At 37.9% G+C, this 24,136-nt stretch overlaps 1 protein-coding gene across 1 annotated transcript in view; it reads right to left on the bottom strand.

The window, feature by feature from the left end:
* Positions 1–24,136, bottom strand: part of LOC150102924 (WD repeat domain phosphoinositide-interacting protein 2-like) — a 335,111-nt gene that overhangs the window by 58,549 nt on the left and 252,426 nt on the right. Inside the window, exon 9 of the mRNA XM_090397385.1 lies at positions 176–283. Coding sequence (XP_090253511.1) covers positions 176–283 — 108 coding nt within the window. The remainder of the gene's footprint in view (positions 1–175; positions 284–24,136) is intronic.

Genomic DNA, 24,136 nt, shown 5'->3' with positions numbered 1-24,136 from the left:
CAATTTGATGTCACTGCATTTGATAACAAGGACCATATAAAGATAATAATGGAAATATAAGGATAATAATTTAACTTAATATTATATCTGGATGACTATAGTATCAACAATATGTTGAACTGCAATGGATAATGAGCAAAACACTCTAGGGAGGTCTAATAACAAACTTTCCTACCTGTGATGTTTAATTAGCTTACAATCACCACCTCCAACAGTATCAATATTATAAACATAAAAATGACCCTCATATGTTGCAACTAGTAAGTGAAGATGTTCATCATATCTAAAAAATAAATAATTGGGTTATCAGTACTATCAATAATTAATAGACATAATGGATTCACTATGTATATAAATTACATAAAGAAAAAATAAATTACTTAATATAAAAACACATTTCATTATGAATATCTCATCACATCAGACTAAATGCACAATATATGAATTGTTACGTGAAATGAGAATGGAATGAAAACAAACATCTACCACTCTCAGGCCTGCAATATTATACTATTAGAAACATGTAGAACATTATATGAACACAGCAATGGAATGAAGATGCTTATTACATAAGTGTGCATATAAAAATAGTATATATGAAAATATGTATACATAAAAATTATATACTTCCATAAGAATTACATACACATATTATAATTATTCATCATGTTAGTAGTGACTGTTCAAGGTCAACATATCCCAAAACGTTGAAATTTTAAATCATGACCGTGATTCAGATTAATTCTGAAGGAACTCAATAATTCCAAATTCCTAGTTCCTACAATCCATCTTATTTATTTCAACCAGGAAAGTAATACTAACCATCTGACAATAAGCCATATGGATTACATCTGTTTTCTCAAACCTGAGAACTATGGTCTTGCAGAACATGGCATTCCAACCAAAGAGGTTCCACTGGTACAATTCAAAAATTCTTTAAACAACTCCTTTCAAATCAGAAAGGCTCTTCAAAGAATGCAATGAAGTCCTCTGAAATTAACATAATTTAAATTATAATGATGGTTTTAAAATTTTGAAGTTTTAAGAGATGGTTGCACCAAGCACTCACTATTAATGCAATGAATAATTTTAATGCATATAATATTCACAAAAGAATTACACAAAACTTAGCATTATCCTAAATTAGTAGAAGCTGATGTGTTGGCAGTACATGCTAGTTCATTTAATGGTATTGAGTCACAACACAGAATGATAAGAAAATAAATATTTATTGACCAATTAGCTAATAAGTCAATAAATATTTATTTTCTTATAATTCTGTGTTGTAAATCAATACCATTAGCATCAACCTTTTAAGCAGAAGAATTGCATGTGCTGAGTAAATAGTTGCAAAATTACTGATCATTACTGATGGTATTTTCTTTATTTCAAACTGTGTATTTGAGTGTGTTTGTTTTATTGTGAATCTTAATACACAATATTATACATGCTGGCGTCATGAGGAGAGGTGTATTTGAATGCTGCTAAAAAAAGTTTTTTCTCATTAATTATATTAATGAGAGTTTTATTATATTATATTAGTTTAATTATATTAGTAGTCTGCACGGTTAGCCTAATGGCTATGTGCTTGGCAATCATATGCCTGAGAAAGGAGTGCGAGTTCAATTCCCATCGCCAACATGAGGAGCTCAAGGATCTTTCTCAGACATAGCCAAGAAAGATCCTTGAGGGGGGTTTTCCTCCCACAAACAGGAAAACTGACCTTGTGAACACACTAGATACAGCCACAAGATATACTGGGAGGCATAGGGCTAGTCACCTTATCCTTGGGTATGACTTAGAAGATCTCAAATGAACTCTGTAACAGGCCAGCAGGCCTAATACATAGTAGAGAGCAAAGGAATAATTATATTAGGTTAAGTTTGACAAGCAAAAGGAATTATACAAAAAAGATGGTTTGCATCTGAATGGATTTGGTGTTCAGAGACTGGGAAAAAGTATTGTTGAATGAAGTAGATGCACAGAATCAGGGAAACTCGAGTTTTTTTTTTGTTGGGGGGGGACAACTGTTCAGTGGATATGCAGACATCAGTGGGGCAATTCGGTGTAAGAATATGTATAATATGCCTAACATAGAACCACTAGTAACAAACCAGAATGGGATAGTTAGTATAAATTGTCAGGATAGCGGTGGAGCTAAGGAGCTTTGGCGCTTTGTGTACATTAATGCCAGGAGCATTCAGAACAAGCAGGAGGAGTTTTCTGCATTGGTTAGCTCATCCTGGCAAAAAGGTTATTGGCATTAGTGAGACATGGCTAACAGAAAATGATATAGTTAGTAAGATAGAATGTGACGGGTATAGTGTGTTCAGGGATGATAGAGCGAAAAGAATGCAGTTGGATGCTGTTATATATACCAAATGAAAGAAAAAAGAGTAAAAGAAGTGATGAGTGATTCCAGGATAGCAGTATATAAAGACTCCATAATTAGAGAGCTAGTTACTGACAGAGTCCATAAAGTCTGCTATCCAGGTGGGAGAATAAATACGAAAATTAAGGCTTTGGACATGAAGAAACGAGCAAGAGCGTTAGTTATGATTGTAGAGACGAATGACCTAAGTGGACACAAGAAGGATGTGAGGACAAATATCAGGAGACTATTGAGAAGAGTGAAAGATAACAGTAGTAGGAAAGGTTGTCAGTGTGCTACCTAGACATGACGATGATGAGCTGCGACAGAGAGCCAAATTAATGAATAGTATGCTAGCAGAACTGTGCAAGGAGAAGGGAGTGGAGTTTGTGGATGTATGGCATGTATTTGAGGGTATAATGAAATTATACAGGTGTGATGGGCTGCATTTAAATGGCTTTGAAGTGAGTGTGCTGGAGAAAATGTTGCTGGATGGAAGTACAGTGTGTGCTGCGTGCCAGAGATCAGAAGAAAGAGATGAAAGAAAAAATCAGGAGAATAGTACTGAAGAGACAGAAGTGCTTGGCAGTGGAAACAGTAGTAGTGTGTGAGAGAGGAAGAAAGAATGGGAATACAAGAGAAACAGGGAAACAGACCTTGGATAGACAGGAAGTCATGGCACAGAGAGAGTGAATGTTGAAAGTGGCAGTGAATGTGTTTATGAGGATGAAGTATATTGCGATGTGAGTGGAGAAGTTGAGACTGAGCAGATGTATGTGGTAAGCAGTGATAAAGGTGATTGGGCAGGTGTAGTGGGGGAAATCACAACTATCATATGGCTTGGATAGGACTGGCTATAGACCTAAAAATGAACTGCTATGTTTGTTTACAAATCCAGAAGTATAAGGAATAAAGGGAATGAAATGGTTTCAGTGACTGAGTTTATTTGCCCCCAAATCATTGGAATAAGTGAAACATGGTTGAACAAAGATGATATCATAACAGCAATTGAAATGGAAGGGTACAGTATTTTTTCACAAGGATAGAAAGGGGAAGAAAGGAGGGGGAGAGCTGCTCATGAAAGCAGGGGAATTCAGTCCACATAAGGTAGATATGAAAGGGGAAATCGTGGCAGTGGTTTTGAGGTGTAACGTGGTGTGGTGTAACATGAAGGTTGAGAGGATGACATTTTTAGTTGGATGTTGCTATAGGCCTGGGAATGTGGAAGGTGGTAATGAAGAAATGTATAAACAACTTAGATTAGTGAATAAAGGAAGGGTAATTATTATGGGTGATTTTAATTACGGTGGTATAGATTGGAATGAAGAGATAGCATCTGAGAATAAGGAAAATGAATTTCTTGAGTTCTTGAAAGATAACTATCTCAGGCAGCACGTAAAGAAGGGCACGCAAAGATCAAGAGTTCCAAATCTCATCATTTCATCAGAGGATGTAATTGTTAGAGGGGTTTCACATTTTCCTCCAGTTGGTGAAAGTGATCATGAAGTAATCACCTGTGTTGTGACTAGTCATATGTGGAATTATATAAGGCTGATTATGACAAGCTTAGGAGACAGCTTAGAGCTATAACGTGGAATGAGGAGTTGAGTGATAAGGAAATAAATGCTGCATGGGAATTGACAAAGAAATACATAACTGCATCAACATACGACTGTATTCTGAAGGCCAAAAGGTTGAATAAGGTAGGTAAAATGGATGAATGTGGAGCTTAAACGTGAAATCTGAAAAAAGAAGGTACTTTGGAGGAAGTACAAGATGAATAATAATAATAATCAGTCACATGAAGAGTATAAAGAACAGGCCAGGAGAGTGAGTCAATAAGGAAAACAAAAGTAAAGTATGAGCAAAAATTAGCAAATCAGGCAAAGAAAAACCCTAGAGTTTTTTAGATATACAGCAAGTAGAAGGAAGAATGAATATAGTAAGATGAAGTGAAAAGATGAAGGTGGTAGAATGGTAACTACTGCAGAAGACACATTGTTGAGGTATTCAGTGATCAATTTATAAGGGTATTTCATCCTGATCAGTGTGGAATCATGAGGAACTTAAGTGTAGAGGACATAGGAGAGGATGGCTTAACTGTGAGTGAGCAAGAGGTATTTGAGGAAATAAATAAACTTGATGTCAATAAGGCAATAGGATTTGATGACATATCACCACCCATCTTAAGGAAATGTTCCAGGGAATTGGCAGTAGCACTGGCATGCCTGTTTAATAAGAGTCTCACACCAGCACAAGTTCTTAGGGAGTCGAAGGAGGGTAAAATTGTTCCACTGTATAAAGGTGATGATAAGGCTGTAGCTTCAAATTATAGGCCGGTCTATATATCTGGAGTTGTAGTGAAGGTCCTGGAGAGATTGGTGAGAAGTAGGATACAGAAATAGGTTGATAACAGCAATATTCTCTGTGGTTATCAGCATGGGTCTGTTAAGGAAAAATCATGTTCACTAACTTACTTATGTACTATAACAAAGTGACAAATACTTTGGACAGGGGGAAATGCATATACGGTGATGTACTTAGATTTTGCAAAGGCTTTTGATAGACTGCCACATGATAAGCTCTTAAATACAGGCAGTCCCTGGGTTACAGACAACCCAACTTACGACGTTCTGTACTTATGAATGGGCTCCCAAGGCTCCATAAGGATAATTAATAATTAAATAAATTAATAATTCGGGAACTGTTTCTTTCATGCATGTAAAGTGGTTCATTAGCACACCATCTTTACGCTAGCAGCTAGCACAGGGGTATTATTATTATTATTATTACCATACATGCACTGTTCATCAGGGATCCGAATTACATACAATTCCGACTTAAAGACGTTTTCAGGAACGTATCTCATTCGTAACCCAGGGACTGCCTGTAAATTGAAACGGATAGGATTGGATAAAAGACTTCTGAGTTGGATCAGTGACTGGCTGTCAGACAGATATCAGAAAGTTGTATATGGGGGTGCAGTATCCCAAAAGAGAAAGGTAACTAGCAGTGTGCCACAGGGGTCAGTTTTGTTCAATTTGTATGTTAATGATATTGGGTTGGGTTTAACTAGTGATATTCAGCTGTTTGCAGATGATGCAAAACTGGGGAGACCAATTCAGAGTCAAGCAGAGGTTATTGACTTACAAGAGGACTTGAATAGATTGCATGATTGGGCAGGTAAGTGGAACTATCAGTTCAATGTTGCAAAGTGTAAGGTTTTGAGATTTGGTAAGCAACGATGGGATGCAAAGTATACACTTGGTAGAAAACTTTAATGGAAGTAGAGGAGATGAGGCCCCTGAAATTCAGGGGCCACATTGCACAAGTTGTGAAGACATCACATCAGATAATGGAAGTGTTCATTTGTTTGCTGATGATGCAAAGTTGGGTAGAGCAATAGTGAGTGCACATGATGTCAAAATTTTGCAGGATGATTTGGATAGTTTGGAGGACTGGGCCAAGGAGAATGGATGTCAATTTAATGTGGAAAAATGTAAGGTTATGCAATTTGGGGTGAAAACATTAGCAGCAGTATATCACATTGATGGAACTGTACTCCAGGAGATTGACAAGGCCAGGGATTTGGGAGTGTTGGTCGGTGGATAGGGAGTTGAAGTTTAGAGGGCACATCACAAAAGTGGCTAAATCAGCTCATCAAATCACTTGGTTGCTGAAAAATACTTTAACAAGCAGAGACAAACAGGTTATTGTTCCTCTGTATCGAGCCTTGATAAGACCCCATCTAGACTACTGTGCCCAGATATGGGTGCCAGGGTTTCTTCTGGATGGGAAGGAGGTGGAGAGGATCCAGAGATGAGTGACCAAGATGATAACAAGTCTATGGAATGAACCTTATGAGAACAGGTTGAAGATTTGTGGGTTGCAGAAATTGGTTGATAGGCAGAAAAGGGGTGATATGATTAAGACATTCAAATTGCTGAAGGGTTTCTATAAGATTAATTCAGAAGATATTTTTGAGAATAGGACTGGTGGTGGGAGGACTAGGGGCCATACATGGAAGTTGGGCAAGAGTGTGGTTAGTAAGCATGTTAGAGCTAGGTTTCTTACTTGGAGAGTGGTGAATGAGTGGAATAAGCTGCCAGCGTCTGTTGTGGGTGCCATGACTGTGAATGAGTTCAAGACAAGGTATGATAGATACTGTGTGAATGTCGAATAGTTGTTCTTGACATGATGTTAGGGGCTCCCTCAATGAGTCTATGGACTCCTTGGAGTTTCCCGTAGTAATAATAATAATAATAATAATGGCAATGATGCGGAGATCCCTGACATTCAGAAATAGAGAGGATACGATTCCATTGCATAAGGCCTTGATCAGGCCTCATATGTATTACTGTGCTCAGATTTGGCCACAAGGTTTTCATGGTGACAAGGATATGTTGGAAAGGGTTCAACATAAGTAGTCAGTGGTCTTTGAAATGTGGAGTACGAGGACAGATTGAGAGAATGCAAGTTGCAGAGCCTCGAGGGGGGGGGTATATGATTGAGACATATAAGCTAGTCAGGGGATGTTATCGGGTAGACATGAAAGAAATTTTTCATTGAATGGGAGAGGGGAGTAGAACAAGGGGCCATCACTGGAAACTGTATAAGGAGGGTGCAAACAGAGGAGTGAGGAGTAGGTTCTTTGCATGGAGGGTGGTTGGTGAGTGGAATGCATTGCCTGAGTGTGTTGTGGTTGTAGACACATTGAATCAGTTTAAGGCATGGTTGCATGAGCATTGTGTGCAATAGTGTGACCTCTCACGATGAGTCTGACTCCATGGAGGTCAAATGCTAATAAATATAATAATAATATAGACCGGAGGATGGAAAAGATGATGGGAATAGTATGCATTGGCTAATAAGCTCAATGAGTGAAGGGAATTGGTATGGGGGATTTCAACTATGAGAATATATAGATTGGAAATAGGACAGGACAGATGGGAAAAAGGAAACCAAATTTATGCAGTTACAAAGGAATAATTTACCTGAGACAGCATGTGTGGAATATACTAGCGATTTAAGAGCACTAGATCTAGTAATTGTATCAGAGAATTTGATTATAACCAATATGACCGCATTGCCACCAACTGGTTAGAGTGATCATATTGTCTTGACCTGGGAGGTGGCTAAACATATGGAATTTTCAGATAAGATGGGATAGGGTATATGTGGAATTATAGGGGCTGATAAGTATAACAAGCTTAGGAGATTGCTTGGATCTGTGCCATGGCATGTAAAACTGCAAGGGCTGGATAGTGAATAGAGTAGTAAAGAAGAATATGAGGGAGGTAATGGCAGACTATATACCTACAGCCAGGAGAGTAAATCAAGTGGGAGTTAAATGGATGAACATCATCATTAAGCTGGAGCTACAAAAAAGAAACAATTGTGGTGGGAATGTAAGGAGAAACATGACCAGCAGAAAGACAAAAGTGGACCAAGAAAGAACGTTATGAGGATTGTCTGAAAACTTCTCAGCCTTGACCATAGATGCCAACATTATCGGCAAGATTTTTTTTTCTAAGTTGGTATATCTGTCAAAGCACCCACATGAAATTGCAAGTCATTCTATCAAATAGTTTGTTTTATACAGCTGTCTGAAGCAAAAGTGTTGTCTGTATCCCTTGAAACGGATAAAATTGAGTATCGTGCAGAATAAATGTATTAGTCTTAAGGGAGATTATGTTGAAATTATAAATTCGTTTTTTCAATTAGGCCAAGAACTTTTCAGACCACCCTCGTAGCAATGCAAGCTAAAGATAATCCCAAACAGTTCTTATGATAAAAGAAAGAATGTATATGATAGAATGATTTTAATGAGTGCTGATGGTAGGGAGGTAACTGAATCAGTTGAAATAGTAAAATTTACTAAGTGAACACTCTGCAAGAGTATATCATCCGGGTTCTGATATTGCAGGAATGAGAGAGCCAAAGGCTTATATGGAAACTCAGATAAATGAAATGGAGGTGCATAGCATATTATAGAACCTTAATGTGAATACAGCTGTGGGGCTGGATGGTATACTAGCTCAAGTCTTACATGAAGCAATGAGAAAATTGTCAGTGCCCTTGACCATATTGGAAAGAGCGGAAAAAGACTTCCATGCATAAAGGAGGCTCCAAGACTGATTAGCAAATTACTGACTGATCAGCATATCAGGAGTTATTAGAGTATTGAAGAAGTTGGTTAAAAGAAAAATACAGGGCTGGGTATATGGGAATGGAATACGATATGGAGTGAGCATGGTTTTGTGAAGGGTAGGTCATGCCTCAGTAATTTGCTCAAGTTTTGTAATATAGTGACAGCTGAGTTGGATAAAGATAATCAGTTTATAGTGTTACTGCTAGACTTTGCAAAGGCCTTGCCTCATGGAATTCTAATCAGTAAACATGGGGATGGATGTAGAGTTGGTGAGATGGATAGAAGGGTGGTTGATGGAGAGATATCAGAGAGTAGTTTATTCAGGAGCAGGGTCCAGAAGAAGGCTTGTGATTAGTGGAATGCCACGGGGCTGTGTTCTTGAGTCCCTACTGTTTAATTTGTACATTAATGATATAGCAAAGAATCTGAAAGTAACTGTACAGTTATTTGCCAATGATGCAAAGTTGGGTAGAGCAATAGTTAATATTGATGACGTTAAAATTTTGCAGGATGATTTGGATAGACTGGCAGACTGGGCAAAGGAGAATGTATGTCAGTTTAATGTAGCAAAATGTAAGATTATGCATTTTGGGATGAAAGAATTACCAGTTGTATACTACATTGGTGGAACTGTACTCCAGGAAACTGATGAAGCCAGAGATTTGAAAGTGTTGGCGGATAGGGAGTTAAAGTTTAGGATGCACATAGCAAAAGTGGCTAAAGAAGCTTATCAGATTACTTGGTTACTGAAGAATACTTTGATGAGCAGAGACAAAAAGGTTATTGTTCCTCTTTATCGAGCCTTGATAAGACCCCATTTTGACTACTGCATGCAGAACTGAGCACCAGGGTTTCTTGGTGATGAGGAAGAGAGGATCCAGAGGGGATTGAACAAGATGGTAGCAGGTCTATGGAATGAACTTTATGAGAACAGGTTGAAGATTTATAGGTTACAGAAACTGTTTGACAGGCAGAAAAGGGATGATATGATTGAGACATACAAATTATTGAGAGATTTTTACAAGATTAATTCAGTGCAAATTTTTCAGAACAGGTCTGGAGGTGGGAGAAGTAGGGGCCATCCATGGAAACTGAATAAGATTGCAGTAAGCAAGGATGGCAGAACTAGGTTTTTTTTATTTGGAGATTAGTGAATGAGTGGAATAGGTTGCCAGAGTCTGTTGTGGGTGCTATAACTGTGAATGAGTTCAAAGCAAACTATGATAGATACTGCACATTTGTTGAATAATTCTGGACGTGATGTTTAGGGCCTCCCTCGAGTGTAAGGACTCCTTGGAGTAGCCCAAATAATAATAATAATGGTATTGTGCACATTTTTATAACAGTGCTTTTGTGTGATAGCAGGCTGGATATAGGCATTCTACTGTGGTATTGTGATTTCAAAGTGTTCACTTTGGTTTTTGTTTTCATTAACATGGCAGTTAATTATAAAAATAGCAGCAGTAAAGAAGAGAACACTACCAATGTTGGAGGTTTCAACTCTGAAATGGTTTTTCCTCTGGATTTGTCAATGTGGATATGCTGCATTCAAAACTGTTAAAGATTTATGGGCTGTTAGATTAAATGAGAAGGAGGAACATTTTGCAGTATGTGAAAAGTGCAATCAGATGTAAGGACATTCCAAAAATGAAAACAGTGTCTCATGACTAATCAGAAAATCGATGGAAGTGTTGGCGACAATAGTACTAAAAGTCAAGTATATCATCCAGGAAGGGCATAGGTAAGAGTTAATGAAAATGAAGAGTGAGATTAAAAGTATTAATATTATTATTTTTATTTTGGTAACTGCCATGGAGTTAACAGACTCATCATGGGAGGCCCATTCAACCAGCAACATGTCTATCATAATGAGCTTTGAAGTTATTTACACTACCTGCATTCACAATGCACTCCAGCAATGCATATTCCACCCACCAACAACTCTCTACATAAAAAATCTACTCCTCACACCCTTCTTCACCACATCTTTATACAACTTCCAAGGGTGGAAGTTGTATAAAGATGTGGTGAAGAAGAGTATGAGGAAGAACATTCTCTTGTTCTTCCTATCTTAACATCCACTCTTATAATTCCTTCTGTATGGATGAGACTGCACCTATGATAATTTTTGCTGCTCTTGATTGTACTCTGTCAAGAAGTTTTTCTTTTGAGCTAGTAGAAGCTGGAGCCCAGATTGATGAGGCATATTCCATAGTGAGTCGTATGAGTGCCGAATATGTAGTTTTGAGTGTCTTCGGTTTTGCACCCCACTTTGTTCCACAAAGCCTTTCGATGATTATCAAGCTTACGATAAACAGCCAAAAGGCAATTTTTCCAGCGACATAAATTAAGTTAAGGGGATAATAAATCCCGTATTATTTTATTTTACAGCCGGGTACGAAACTCGGAGATCGAAATCCATCGAAATCTAAGAGTTTCATGCCGAAGAACTATCGGCGAGTCCAAGTGTAAATCATCGCTTGGGTAGTACAACACTAGCCAACTCGTGTCAATTAAAATAATAATATGGGACTTATTATCCCCTTAACTTGATTATTAAGCTTTTTAAGAGCTTTATTAGATATATTTGTAATATGAGTTATAAATCTCAGTTCAGTGTCTAGGGTTAGGTAAGTATTCTGGAGACTGTTTTTGTCTATTTTGGTATTATCTTGTCCATCAGTGGAGAAGATGCTCAGTTTTGTTTTTCCTGGGTTAATCTGTAGTTTAAGTTCCTTTGCCCATCTTTCTAAGCCTTTTACTGAATTATTTAGGGCCTTTTCAGATTGTTCAGAATTACTGCTTATGTGCCATATTGCTATATCATCTTTAATGGACAGCATGGATTTGCTAAAGGAGGTCATGTTTTAGTAATCTACTTACTTATTACAATAAAGTGACTGCTTCCTTGGACAGAGAAGAAAGACACACAGTAATATACTTGGATTTCACAAAGGCTTTTGATAGAGTACCTCATGATAAGTTGACAGTCAAACTAAAGCAGATGGGGTTGGATATTAGACTAGTGCATTGGATTGGAGACTGGCTATCTGATAGGTATCAACAAGTTGTGTATGGGGGTGCGATATCCAGGAAAAGGAAAGTCACTAGTGGAGTGCCTCAGGGGTCTGTTTTAGGGCCATTACTGTTTAACTTGCATATTAATGATATTGGCAAAGATTTGGATGGAGATATTCAGTTGTTTGCAGATGATGCAAAGTTGGGATGAACCATAAAGAGTAGTGAAGATGTTGTGGCCTTGCAAGAAGACTTGAATAAATTGATGATTGGGCATGGAAATGGGGATGTGAGTTCAATGTTGCAAAATGTAAGGTTTTAAAATTTGGAAAACAAAAATGGGATGCAGAATTTATGCTTGGTGAGAATATATTGTTGGAGGTAGAAAAAATAAGAGATCTGGGGGTGATAGTGGATAAGGATCTAAAATTTAGGGGACACATCGCCAAAATTGTGAAGACAACACAAAGGCTTCTGGGAATGATGCAGAGGACACTGACATGTAGAAGTAGGGAGATTCTTGTTTCATTGTATAAGGCTTTGATTAGGCCACACACGGATTATTTTGCCTAGATTTGGTCACCGGGTTTTCAGAAGGATGAGGAGATGTTGGAAAGGATCCAAAGGTGACTGACTAAGGTAGTTTCTGACCTCTGGAATGCTGAGTATGAGGAAAGATTGAGAAGATGTAATTTGCAGAGTCTGGTGAAGAGGAGGAAGAGGCGAGATATGATAGAGACCTACAAGTTGGTAAGGGGTTGTTATTAAGATCAATGGTGGAGAAATTCTACAGAGAATAGTGGGAGATCAGAGGATAACCAGAAGTCAACCCTGGAAACTGTATAAAGAGGGTGTGAGTCGGGGAGTGAGAGGCAGGTTTTTTTCGTGCAGAGTTGTGAATGATTGGAATGCCTTGCCTGAGAGTGTGGTGTCTGCAAGGAGTTTGAGTGTGTTTAAGACACGGTAAGATGAGATGTGTGTGTGATAAAGGGACCTCCCATATGAGTCTTTGACTCCATGAGGTGTTGGGGTAATAATAATAATAATAATAATAATTGAATTTTTTTTTACAGATCTCTGTATGTTGTTAGTTAGTTCTAGTAGTTGCTGATCAAGTTCTTTACTAGTGGGTGCCAGTGCAATATGTTTCTAATAGTTGGGTGTAATTAGGCCAATTTGCTTTTCTGAAGTTCCAAGATCTCTTTGTCTGTGGTTTTTTGGTCTAGCTGCAAATTAATGGTTGTGATAATAGGTCTATGATAACTGATGTCATTCTTTAGTATTTTCCACTGGGTAAGACTCGCAGTTTCATAATCTACTGCTGTGATGTCTAATGCTGATTCTGTGCCTGTTGTTTTTGACAGATATGTATTTTGCCTGTTGTTTATGATCTCAAGGTTTAGATCTCCTAAAAGGATCTTTGTGTAAAAACGTTGTTTGACTTAGTTGTGGAAGTAATTCTGTATTTATATCTATGTTATCTGGGTGATATGCATTGACTATTGTAATAATGTGTTTGGTAGAAATATCTTGACTGCTTGAGCCTTTGTGTTACTATTTATACTGCTGTTTGTAGTTGATATGATTTCTTTATATTTCATGTTATTTGGGGTGGCCTCTTGTGGGAATGGATACTTGGGAGAAGGGAGACAATGTCAGGTAACACTGAGCCCAGTGGAGTCTAGAAGGGATAAGGCTGGGTATAGAAACAATGGCATTTATATGCTGTATACTAATGCCAGGAGTATCTGGAATAAGGGAGAGGAATTGGTGGCGCAGATAGCATCAGCCTGGCCAAAAATTATTGCGATCACTGAGACGTGGTTGACAGAAGGGGATATAACAACAGGAATAGAAGTCGCTGGGTATAGCATTTTTCATCAGGATAGGAGGGGAAAGCATGGTGGTGGGGTACTGCTTATGATAAGTGATGACCTATGTCCTCTAAGAGTGGAGAATTTGGAAGGAAGTGAGACAAATGATTTTGATAGCGTATGGTGTGAGGTAGAGGTAGGCAAGACAGGATATTTAGTGGGGTGTTGCTACAGACCCAGGAGCACAGAGGATGGGGACCAGGAGATGTTTAGACAGCTAAGTTTGGCAAGTGCAAAAAGAATGATTGTTATGGGAGATTTTAACTTCAGTAGTATAAATTGGAGAGAGGAAGATGCATGTAACAATAGGGGAATGGAATTTCTAGAATTCTTGAGGGCCAAATGTCTTAGGCAACATGTAACAGAGGGAACAAGAGGTTCAAAAATTTTGGATTTGGTTATAGCATCAGAAGAGTTGATAATAACTGAGTTGACGTCTCTCCCACCAGTTGTAGAGAGTGACCATATGGTGTTGACATGGAAAATGAATAGACATGCAGGAGTATCAAAGAGACGGGAACTTATGTGGAATTATAAGGCAGGTGATTATAATAGTCTTAGACGTCAACTTCGGGAAGTTTCATGGAGGGAGGAATTGGACGGCCGGGATATCACCAGTGCGTGGGAAATTGTGAAAGAATATTTGTTATCAGCAATGGTAAGTTGTATACCACGAGTGAAGAAGAGGGCGCAATTTGGAGTAAAGTGGATGACAAACAACATTAAACAGGAACTGCATGCGAAAAAGAGGCTATGGAAGAGATATAAGGAGACAGGTGAAGAGAGGATGGGTGAAGAATATAAGACACAGGCCAGAGTAGTGACTCGTGTGGTAAGGAAAGCGAAACTAGAATATGAGAGGAGATTGGCCCTAAGATCCAAAGAAAATCCTAGGGAATTTTTTAGCTATGTGGCCAGTAGGAGGAGAAATGACTGTGGAAGAATGATATTGTGGGATAAAAATGGGAATAGAGTGACTGATGCAGAGGACATAGTGGAATTGTTCAATGAACACTTTATTGGAGTATTTATTCCTAGAGGAGTCAGTTTTAATGCTAGAGGGATAGGACTGGTACGAGGTCTGGAGGTACAAGAGGAGAGTGTGTTTCAGATACTGAGTACTCTGGATGTCAGTAAAGCTGTGGGACTGGATGGTATTTCGCCACGAGTTTTGAGAGAATGTGCTAGCGAATTGACAATACCTTTAACGTGGCTTTACAATGAAAGTCTCGCTTTGGCAAAGGTGCCCAGGGAATGGAAGGAAGGTAAGATAGTGCCATTGCATAAGGGTGGTAACAGACTGGAAGTGTCTAATTATAGGCCAGTCTGTGTGTCATCAGTAGTTGTTAAGATCTTGGAGAAAGTAGTGAGGGACCGTGTACAGCATTGGGCAGATGAGGGTAATGTTATCTGTGAGAATCAACATGGATTTGTGAAAGGACGCTCTTGTTTTAGCAATATGCTAGCCTTTTATAATAAAGTTACAAGAGCATTAGATGAGGGAAAGGCATATACTGCAATTTTCTTAGACTTGGCGAAGGCATTTGACAGGGTGCCACATGATAAGCTGATATTTAAGTTGCAGCACATGGGTCTGGATGTCAGATTGGTCAACTGGATTCAGGATTGGCTGTCTAATAGGTATCAGAGAGTTGTGTATGGTGGAGCAGTTTCCAGGAGGAAGAGGTTTACAAGTGGGGTCCCACAGGGCGCAGTACTAGGACCTACATTGTTTAACCTTTATATCAATGACATAGCCAGTGGATTGCAGGGGGATATTCAGTTGTTTGTGGATGATGCGAAGCTGGGAAGGATTATTAGTAATAGCGCAGATGTGGTAGCCCTGCAAGAGGATTTAAATAAGCTAGATATGTGGGCAAATGAATGGGGGTGTCAGTTTAATGCAGCAAAATGTAAGGTCTTGAGGTTTGGGAAACATCGATGGGATGCTGCATACTCTATGGGAGGAGTTATACTGGAGGAAGTAGGGGAGACAAGAGATCTGGGGGTTGATGATTGATAGAAACCTGAAGTTTAGGGGACATATTGCAAAGGTGGTGAAGGTAACACAGAGGATTGCTGCTATTATGAGAAGGACACTGACCTGCAGAGATAAGAGGGTTATCATTCCGTTGTATAAGTCTCTGATCAGACCACACTTGGACTATTGTTCTCAGATTTGGTCCCCAGGATTTGAAGGGGATAAATTAACTGTGGAAAGGATACAAAGACGGATAACAAAGATGGTTTCAGGACTGTACAATGATAGTTATGAGGATCGGCTGAGGGAATGTGGACTGCAGAGTTTGGTGGATAGAAGAAGGAGAGGTGATATGATTGAGACTTTTAAACTGTTGAGAGGTGGTTACAGGGTTGACACTGGGGAGTTCTTTCGCTTGGTTGATCAGCGGGAAGGAGTGATGACAAGAGGCCATCCCTGGAAGTTACGAAAGGAAACTGTGAGCAAGAGGGTAAGGAGTGGTTTCTTTGTGTGGAGGGTGGTTGAGCCGTGGAATGCATTGCCTGATGGAGTGGTGGGAGCGAGAACGGTCAGTGACTTTAAAGAGTGGTATGATAAACTTTGTGTTTCTCAGGGGGGGACCTCCCCTCGATGAGTCTTTTGACTCCTTGGAGGCCTGAATAATAATAATAATAATGTGTTTTTCAGCAGGAGTATAGCCAGACCTCTGCCAAAATGATCTAGTCTGTCTTTCCTTGATGTTGAATAGTCTTTGATTTGAAGCTTCAGAGTTTGATTTAGTTTTGTTTCTTGTAAGCATGCAATGTGGATGTTATTTTTGAATAAAATGTTCTTAAGTTCTTCCATCTTTTTTTGAGTGCCGTTGATGTTCAGCTGAAATATGTTGAGAGTCCTCATAGCATATTTCTCATCAAGATCCTGGACTGCAGTTCTTGACATGTCACTACCCCGGACGCTTTAGGTTTGTGATCAGAACAGATGCTCTTCATGGAATTGGGTTTGCCAGAGCCCCGCTAGCCAGCAATTTTCAGGGTTCTTGGCAGGGTTTGATGTAACAATCCAAGTGGAGAAAAAAAAAAAAGAGGCAGGATTGAACAAAAAACAAAAAAATTTCATACTACTGCAATGGTACTTCAAACCCCCTACTTCTTGCCACTTCCGTCTTGCACATGGGCAAATGCCTCGGATGTGGGGTTGGACTTCTGTAAGGCAGAGGTGGTGGTGGGTGCTTTTATATAAGGCATTAGTTAGACCACATATAGATTACTGGGCTCAAACTTCATTGCCTAGTTTTCAATGTGATGTGGAAACACTAGAGAGGATCCTAAGATTAATGATCTTAGGATCCTCTTAAACCACAATGTAAAATGATGGTAAAACATAACAGAATTTCATGCTTGCTAGAGCATTGCCCAGTTAAGCAAGGCCACTGTTGTTTTTATCAGGGAACCAGAGTGAACAGCAAAAAGTCAGCTACTGGAACAAATTCTAGAACACATCCCAACTCAACATAAACAGATTTCAAGATTGGTACTGTTAGATACTGAATGGAGAACTTCTTGACAAGTTATTCATTCAGGATCTAACATGTAAGCTTTACAAAATTACAAAGAAATTTGCATAATACCTGCTTACCAGCGGAAGGTGAGAAACACCTAAGTTGTTGTATATGAAAGTATGTATCAGTATGAGTAATATATTGGAATTTATTTATTGTAAAACGGAAAGCTAAAAATCAAGAATAATGTCAGATTAGCATTTCATGTAAAGGGATAATAGCTTAATTAATGTATTATCAAACTATCATAAAATTGTAAGTCACTAGGTAAGAAATGACTAATAGGATCAACGGTCACGTGTAAGCAGCAAGTACCTGTCGTAACGCTGAAGGCTGTAGCTTATGGGGAAGGCTGACGTAAGCACAAGGAGGGAAAGCAAGAGGATCAACCTAAGGGCAATGTAAGCTATGGATCATGCGAAAAACAATACATAAAAGAGGGCGTTGAGAAAAAGTATTTAAGGCAATATGCGCCAAGCTCAGAGCTTTTTTTTCCTGTTTTCTTTGGAGATTTTGGAGATTGAGGACTCTCGACGAGTGATCGGAGATAGGACAAGCCGAAGGTGTTATGTCGATGACAGCCGGCCGTATTCATGACCTGCGCTGAGAGGTATTCCGCAGAGATCCGTACGAGAATAGACAGCTCATGCAGAATGGTGCCAAACGCTGAACGACCCACCCGAGCGAGCAGAGAAAGCTCATAGCAACAGCCATTTCTTGATTTGTGTCTGGTAGCAGAGAACGGAACAACTCAGTCACAAGACGAAGGATGACCTGAGCATCACGTGGCAGTTAATAGATCTTCAGAGGGATTTGGTAAAGTAAAGACTCTTTTGTTTTATATCTTGAGATTGTTTGAAGGTAGAATTTGTGTCTTGATAAAGCAAGATTGAAGACATTTTAGAGAACTTTGATAGGATAGAGTAATTAATACAGCCAATTCTATTAGACAAAGAATGGTATATCATAAATCTCTAACGTGTATATGAATGAAATAGTGAAAACCCTTTGTTAATCGAGTAAACTTAACTAAGAGAGAAATGATTTGAGAAGTATCTATTTAAAGTAAATGTGAATGAAGGAACTTGACTGGAGCGTAACATTGTTTAAATTATCCATTTGTATTACATGATTTTGTATGTCAGTTTATGTGAGAAAGTCAGATTAGTATTGAACAGTTTGTAGAGATAAGCATAAGACATTAACTTAGCTAGAAATTCAGAAGTTTTGATAACTTGATACAAGATTTAATGTACCTATCTTTTAGTATTAATAAACATGTTTTGTTATTTGAATCTGAGTCTTGCCTGAATTCGAGGTGTCAACCTACCACTTATAAAATTCAAACCAAATAGCAGGAAAGAGTTTAGAAAATTATAACAGAGATTAGATCTTAGGTCACGACTGCAAGGAACCGAGATCTATATACTTGCGTGTGAATTTAAATTAACGTATATGCCTAAAACCTAGCAATATTTCCCTGAGCCTGAATTATATTCTTGTTATAGGAAGCTGGTTGGTGCAGTTAAAATATAAATTTGCCAGTTTCTGAAGAGGAAATATCCCTAGGGGTCAACCCAGGTTATATATGGTAGCCAAGATATTAAGATATAAGATAGAGAGGTAAAGGAGAATATATATATAGCAAATAACAATAAGTAAAAAACGTTACAGTACTATCAACACAAAAAGCATCAATGAAAAAGAAATGGAACTACCAGAAGAATTGGATAAATACCAGATCGACATAATAAGCATAACTGGAACAAAGAACACCTTTCTAAGTGACAAATACAAAAGGTTATATTCAAGCAATAACAATCAAGGAAAAAAGTTAGTAGCTTTAGTACTCAAGATTAAATATGTGAGTAAATATCTGCTAGATTTCTGTTCAGGACATGGATTAGTTATTATTAACACATGTAATTACACATGTTAGTAATTAGTTATTACTAACACTTGCTTAACAATTTGTGCACATTTTTCTATGCACAAATTCACATGAAGAGAAGATGCAAGAAATAAGAAAAGTCTCACTGATTATGTTACAGTTGATAGTGATGTTTTCCCACTGCTTAACGACACAGGAGAATACACAGGATCTGAAATAGGTAGTGGTCACTATTTAGTTTTGAGCAGGATAAAATTGAATTTCATATTGAAAAGAAGCGTGTGTCTGAAAGTTTTAAAGTGAATTAAGGTTAAGCAGCTTTTAAAGGTGAACTGCAGACTCAAATACACAAACATCATTGAAGGAAAAATGAAAGAATTTGAAAAGAAGAAAGAAACCTTGGATATTGAAGAAGACATTTATTGATTCAGCCAGAGAAGAGTGTTGTGAAGTTGTCTGTAAGGGTAGAAAAATCAAAACTCCATGGTGGACTCAGGAAGTTAAAGAGGCAGTCAAGAAAATGAAGAAAGTATATCAAAAGCTCCTCATCACATTTTTCTCTGTATATTCTTTAAGAGCACATCAGCTTGTGCTCTTAAAGAATACAGAGAAAAATGTAAGAAAGTGAAACATTTTGTAAAACTAGCTAAACAAAAGTCATGGGAAGAATTTGGTAAGAACATAGAAAAATAGATATCAGGAAGGTGGTAAAATATTCTGAAGGCTATTGAAAAAGCTTAAAAATGGAGGGGGAAAAATACTGTAAAAGGAATCAGAGATGATAAAGGTGGCATGAAAACTGAATATGAAGATATTCTAGATGTCTGGAGTAATTACATTGAAAAACTGCTAAAGGAAACAAGCAGTGGCAGCATGATGGTAGAAAACAGCCAACAGGACAGGAATGCAGTCAGGAATACATATCCACACTTGAAGCAGAAAAAGGCATCAAAAACCTGAAATGTGGAAAGACAGCTGGAGTAGATGAAATTTCTGCAAAAATGCTCAGATACAGAGATATCAAAGTTTTACAGTGGCTGCATTGCATAAATCAGAAGGCCTTGTCAGAGGGTCGAATTCTAGATGACAGCAGAGCTCTCATCGTACCCATCTATAAAAAGGGAAATAAAACTGAATGCAAGAATTACAGAAGTATTTCCCTACTGGGTGTTCCTGGTAAGATTTATGCAAGTATAGATGAGAAACGACTATGAAAAATTGTGAAAAGCTTGGTTAAGAACCAGATGGATTCAGGCCAAATAGAGGTTGGCAGGATCAGATTTTCACTTTAAAACAAATAATTAACAAATCTTGAGAATAGAACAAAGATTTTATTACTATTATTTAAGGCATCTCCATAGAGTCCAATGACTCATCATGGGAGACTCAAATCAACCATCATACACACAAATCCTATCATACCTCTCCTTGAATCCATTCACCATCAGGGAACTCGCAAACAATTCTGGCAATCCATTCCACTCACTCACTCACCACTCTCCATGCAAAAAATAATGAAAATTTTCACTTGAATCAATTTTATAAAACCCCTTTAATATCTTAAAATTTTCCATCATGTTCACTCTTTTCTGACTATCAACTAAACTTTGTAACCAACAAACCTTCCATCTATCCCCATAGGGAGTATTCTACAAACCTGTCACCAACTTGGTCACTCATCTCTGAATCTTTTCAACAACCTCCTGGTCCCCAAGTGACCAAATCTGTATTTGCAGTAGTCTAGATGGCTGAATCATAGTCTTATAAAGAGAGATAATTTCCTTATCTTTCCTTGTTAGCGTTTATCAATATCCAAGTAATTCGTTGGGCTATTTTACCAACTTTTGCCATATGCCTTCTGAACTTCAACTCTTTGTCTACCATCATCCCTAAATCCCTAGCCTCATCAATTTCCTGCAACCAATACTATCAATATGATACACCATATGCAACCTTTTCAACCTGAAGTGCATAACTTTACATTTTGCAACATTAAATTGACAATCATTATCCTCTGCCCACAATGCCAATTTATTTAAATCATCCTATAGGATATCTGTATCACATTTATCAACTATTTCTCTCCCCAGTTTTGCATCATTAGCAAACAACCGAATATCCCATCTTAAATCTTTCCCTACATCATTGATATAAAATTAAAGAGTAGTGGCCCTAGTAATGAACTCTGAGGTACTCCACTAGTCACCATCATTCTCCTGGACTCCACTCCACCATATACTACTCTCTGGTGTTGGTCTATCAACCATCCCATTATCCATGCTACTAGCCTCATATCCATTCCCATCCTCGCCAGTTTTTGTGATAGTTTTCCATGTGGTATTCTGTCAAATGACTTTGCAAAGTCAAGGCAGTATCATAGTGCAGCCATTATCTTTATCCAATTCTGCTGTCACTTTATTATAAAATGTGAATACATTACTAAGACAGGACCCACCTTTTAAAAAGCCATGCTGCCCACTAGAGTATCTCATCCCTATCCACCTACTGTTGTATTTTACCTTTCACCAACTTTTCCAATACTTTAACAACCACTCCTGATATATTAATTGGTCTGTCTTGGAGTCACCATTATGCAATGGTACTATCTTACCCTCTCCCACTTCCTTGGAACCTTGCAAGAGCCAAGATTTAGATTGAACAACTTCATCAGAGGTTTCTGCTCACTAGACACCCTCAAGGGGCAAGAAATTCTCCACAACGTTTTACTGCAATCATGAATTTAGTTCTGTCAGATTTATTAGGTTCTAGAGTTGTGTATCATCCTGATGCTTTGAGGATGATACATTGCTTTATTCTCCAGATATTAAGTCATATAGTGAACTGCTGAAGAGAGTCGTGAAGAAGTTAAATGAGACAAAACTCACACTTAAAACTTCAAAATGTGAATTCTTCTTCAGTCAGGTTTTATATCTAGGTCAACTCCAGACAGATTGATTGGCCTAATTTGGATCCTTAGTCTTATCAACCCCCTCCCCCACCTTGTGATAAAAGTTTAACATAAAAGTGGAATAATTTTGCCCACCTTTCTTGCTTTGGGACTTGCCCCCCCATCACAAAACATGTTAAATAGTTGCACCAAAGGTGCTATTAATTCCATAGGGCATTCCATATGGAATGCCTATTATCACAAGAAGAAATAAAACCTGACCCAGATAATCTAAAAGCTCTCTCTTCCCTGTTTCTAAGACTGTAAAGCAAATCAGGCACTTCGTAGGAATGTTAAACTTTTATCTAAAGTTTATTCCTCATTGTTCTCTTGAAGTTTCTCACTAACCTCGCCTCATAAATAAAGAGGTTAAGTTCAGTTGGAGTGCTAGAGAAGAAAGTGCATTTGATGCTCTCAAAGCAGCACTGATTAAACCTCCTGTACTGATATTATATTTTTGGAGATGCATCACAGGACTGTACTGCAGCTGTTATAGAGCAGATGGATGAAGGGAATTAAAGGACAGTAACTTATCTTAGCAGGAAGTTTAGTGCTGCAGAAAAGAATTATGCTATAGTAGAAAAGGAAGCCTTAGCAGTAATTTATCTCTTAAGGAAGATGAAATATTTATTGTATGGTCAGGATATTCAAGTCAGATCTGACATTCAAGCCATTATCTTTTCTGAACAACTTTAAGGATAAGAATCAAAGGATAATCAGATGGGCATTTGAAGTAGAAGAATTTAATTTAAAGATTTCTTATATGCCTGGAGCTAAAAATGCTTAACAGACTGCTTGTCTCAAGCTGCACAACTGAAGACTCGATGGAAAAAAAAAAATAATTAATAACCCTGAGAAGGCTGCTATTTCTAATATACATATTAGCTGTTTCCTTTTATGTTTCCTTTTATGATGATTGGAGTCAAAAGTATAATAATGAGCATAATGATAAAAGAAATAATTGCAAATTACAAAGCTTTGAGAGTGATTCCAATAGAGATGATAAATTAGATACTTTTTATCAAAGGATTCAGAATATAACTCATAAGATTGAGAAGTATTAATAAGGTGCAGGTGATTTCTACATAAATCTTTTCTGCTGACAATCTTGATGTTACTCAAAGTTTTGAGGAGGATGATACACTGTCAGAACAAATGGTAGGATATAGAATTTTCTGAAAGGATAGGATGATAAAGCAAGGAGAAGGAGCATTGTTAATACTCCTTCAAGTCCTTCAAGAGTGGAAGTGGAAAACAGTAGCACATGCAAAGATTGATTTTAAGATGTTTGGTGTGAAGTTGAGATCAATAGAATAGTATATCTAATAGGATCTGTTATAGGCCAGGGACTGTGGAGAGAGTACTGATTGTGAAATGTATTGGCAAATATTAGTAAATGTATAGTAAAAGGAAGATGATCCTAATGGGAGATATTAATTATAGGAATGTGGAGTGGAAAGAAGAGAGTGTATGAGGTGTGACAATTTACTGTATTTGCCAGCGTATAAGATGCATCCCCCCTCCCTTTTTTTTGCACCCATTTTTTTGGAAAAAAACTTTATCACTGAATATTATAATGAATTTACATTATTTCAAATATAAAGTAATAAGCAGGTCTACTTTCAACAAATACTAATCTAACTAGGAAAGAGTATCCACCTTTTAATCTTCTTCTTTTAATCTTTTAATCGTCAAAACCCAGAAATTCATCTCCAGAGCTAAATGAAGAGACACTTGAAACCTCTTCTAAATCAGAATCTGAATCCTCATGCAACAAATGGTACCTCTGTACCATTACTAATGCCACACTTCTTAAATGATTTAATCACTGTCAGTTTTCACAACATCCCATGAAGCTTTGACCCACTCACAAACTTGCAAAATGCTAGGCCTCTTCCTTCTTCCTAGTGGCATAACCTCAAAATCTGAAGACTGCATCCAGCTGTTCCACTTCTCCTTCACAAATCCCTTAAATGGTTTATTAATACAGACATCTAAAGATTGAAGCTGACTAGTTAGACCTCCTAAAATTACAGCTAACTGAGTTTTCAATTCCTTGAGTTTATTTTTAACATCTTCTGTTCTGTGAGAACGAACCTGATCCCATACTATCAGGGCAGGCTTCTTCAACAGTCCACCAGAGTGCCTAGACCAAATTTTATCTATCCATAATGTCATTCCTCCTCCATCCATCCAGCCTTTTGATCCACTGAACTCTATGCAACTGGAATGTGCTCTCACACACCAAAAGGAAGCAAGAAATAAATCACGTGACTCGGAATAGAGAAAATGTCCAGAAATTAAAGTAATAAAAAACTGAGTATCAGCGTATAGGATGCACCCTG

The sequence above is a fragment of the Typopeltis vanoorti genome, chromosome 9 (assembly GCF_054136105.1).
Source record: "Typopeltis vanoorti isolate ZY-2024b chromosome 9, IOZ_Tvanoo_1.0, whole genome shotgun sequence".
Classification (NCBI taxonomy): Eukaryota; Metazoa; Arthropoda; class Arachnida; order Uropygi; family Thelyphonidae; genus Typopeltis; species Typopeltis vanoorti.
This window is presented reverse-complemented; position numbering and strand designations above follow the sequence as displayed.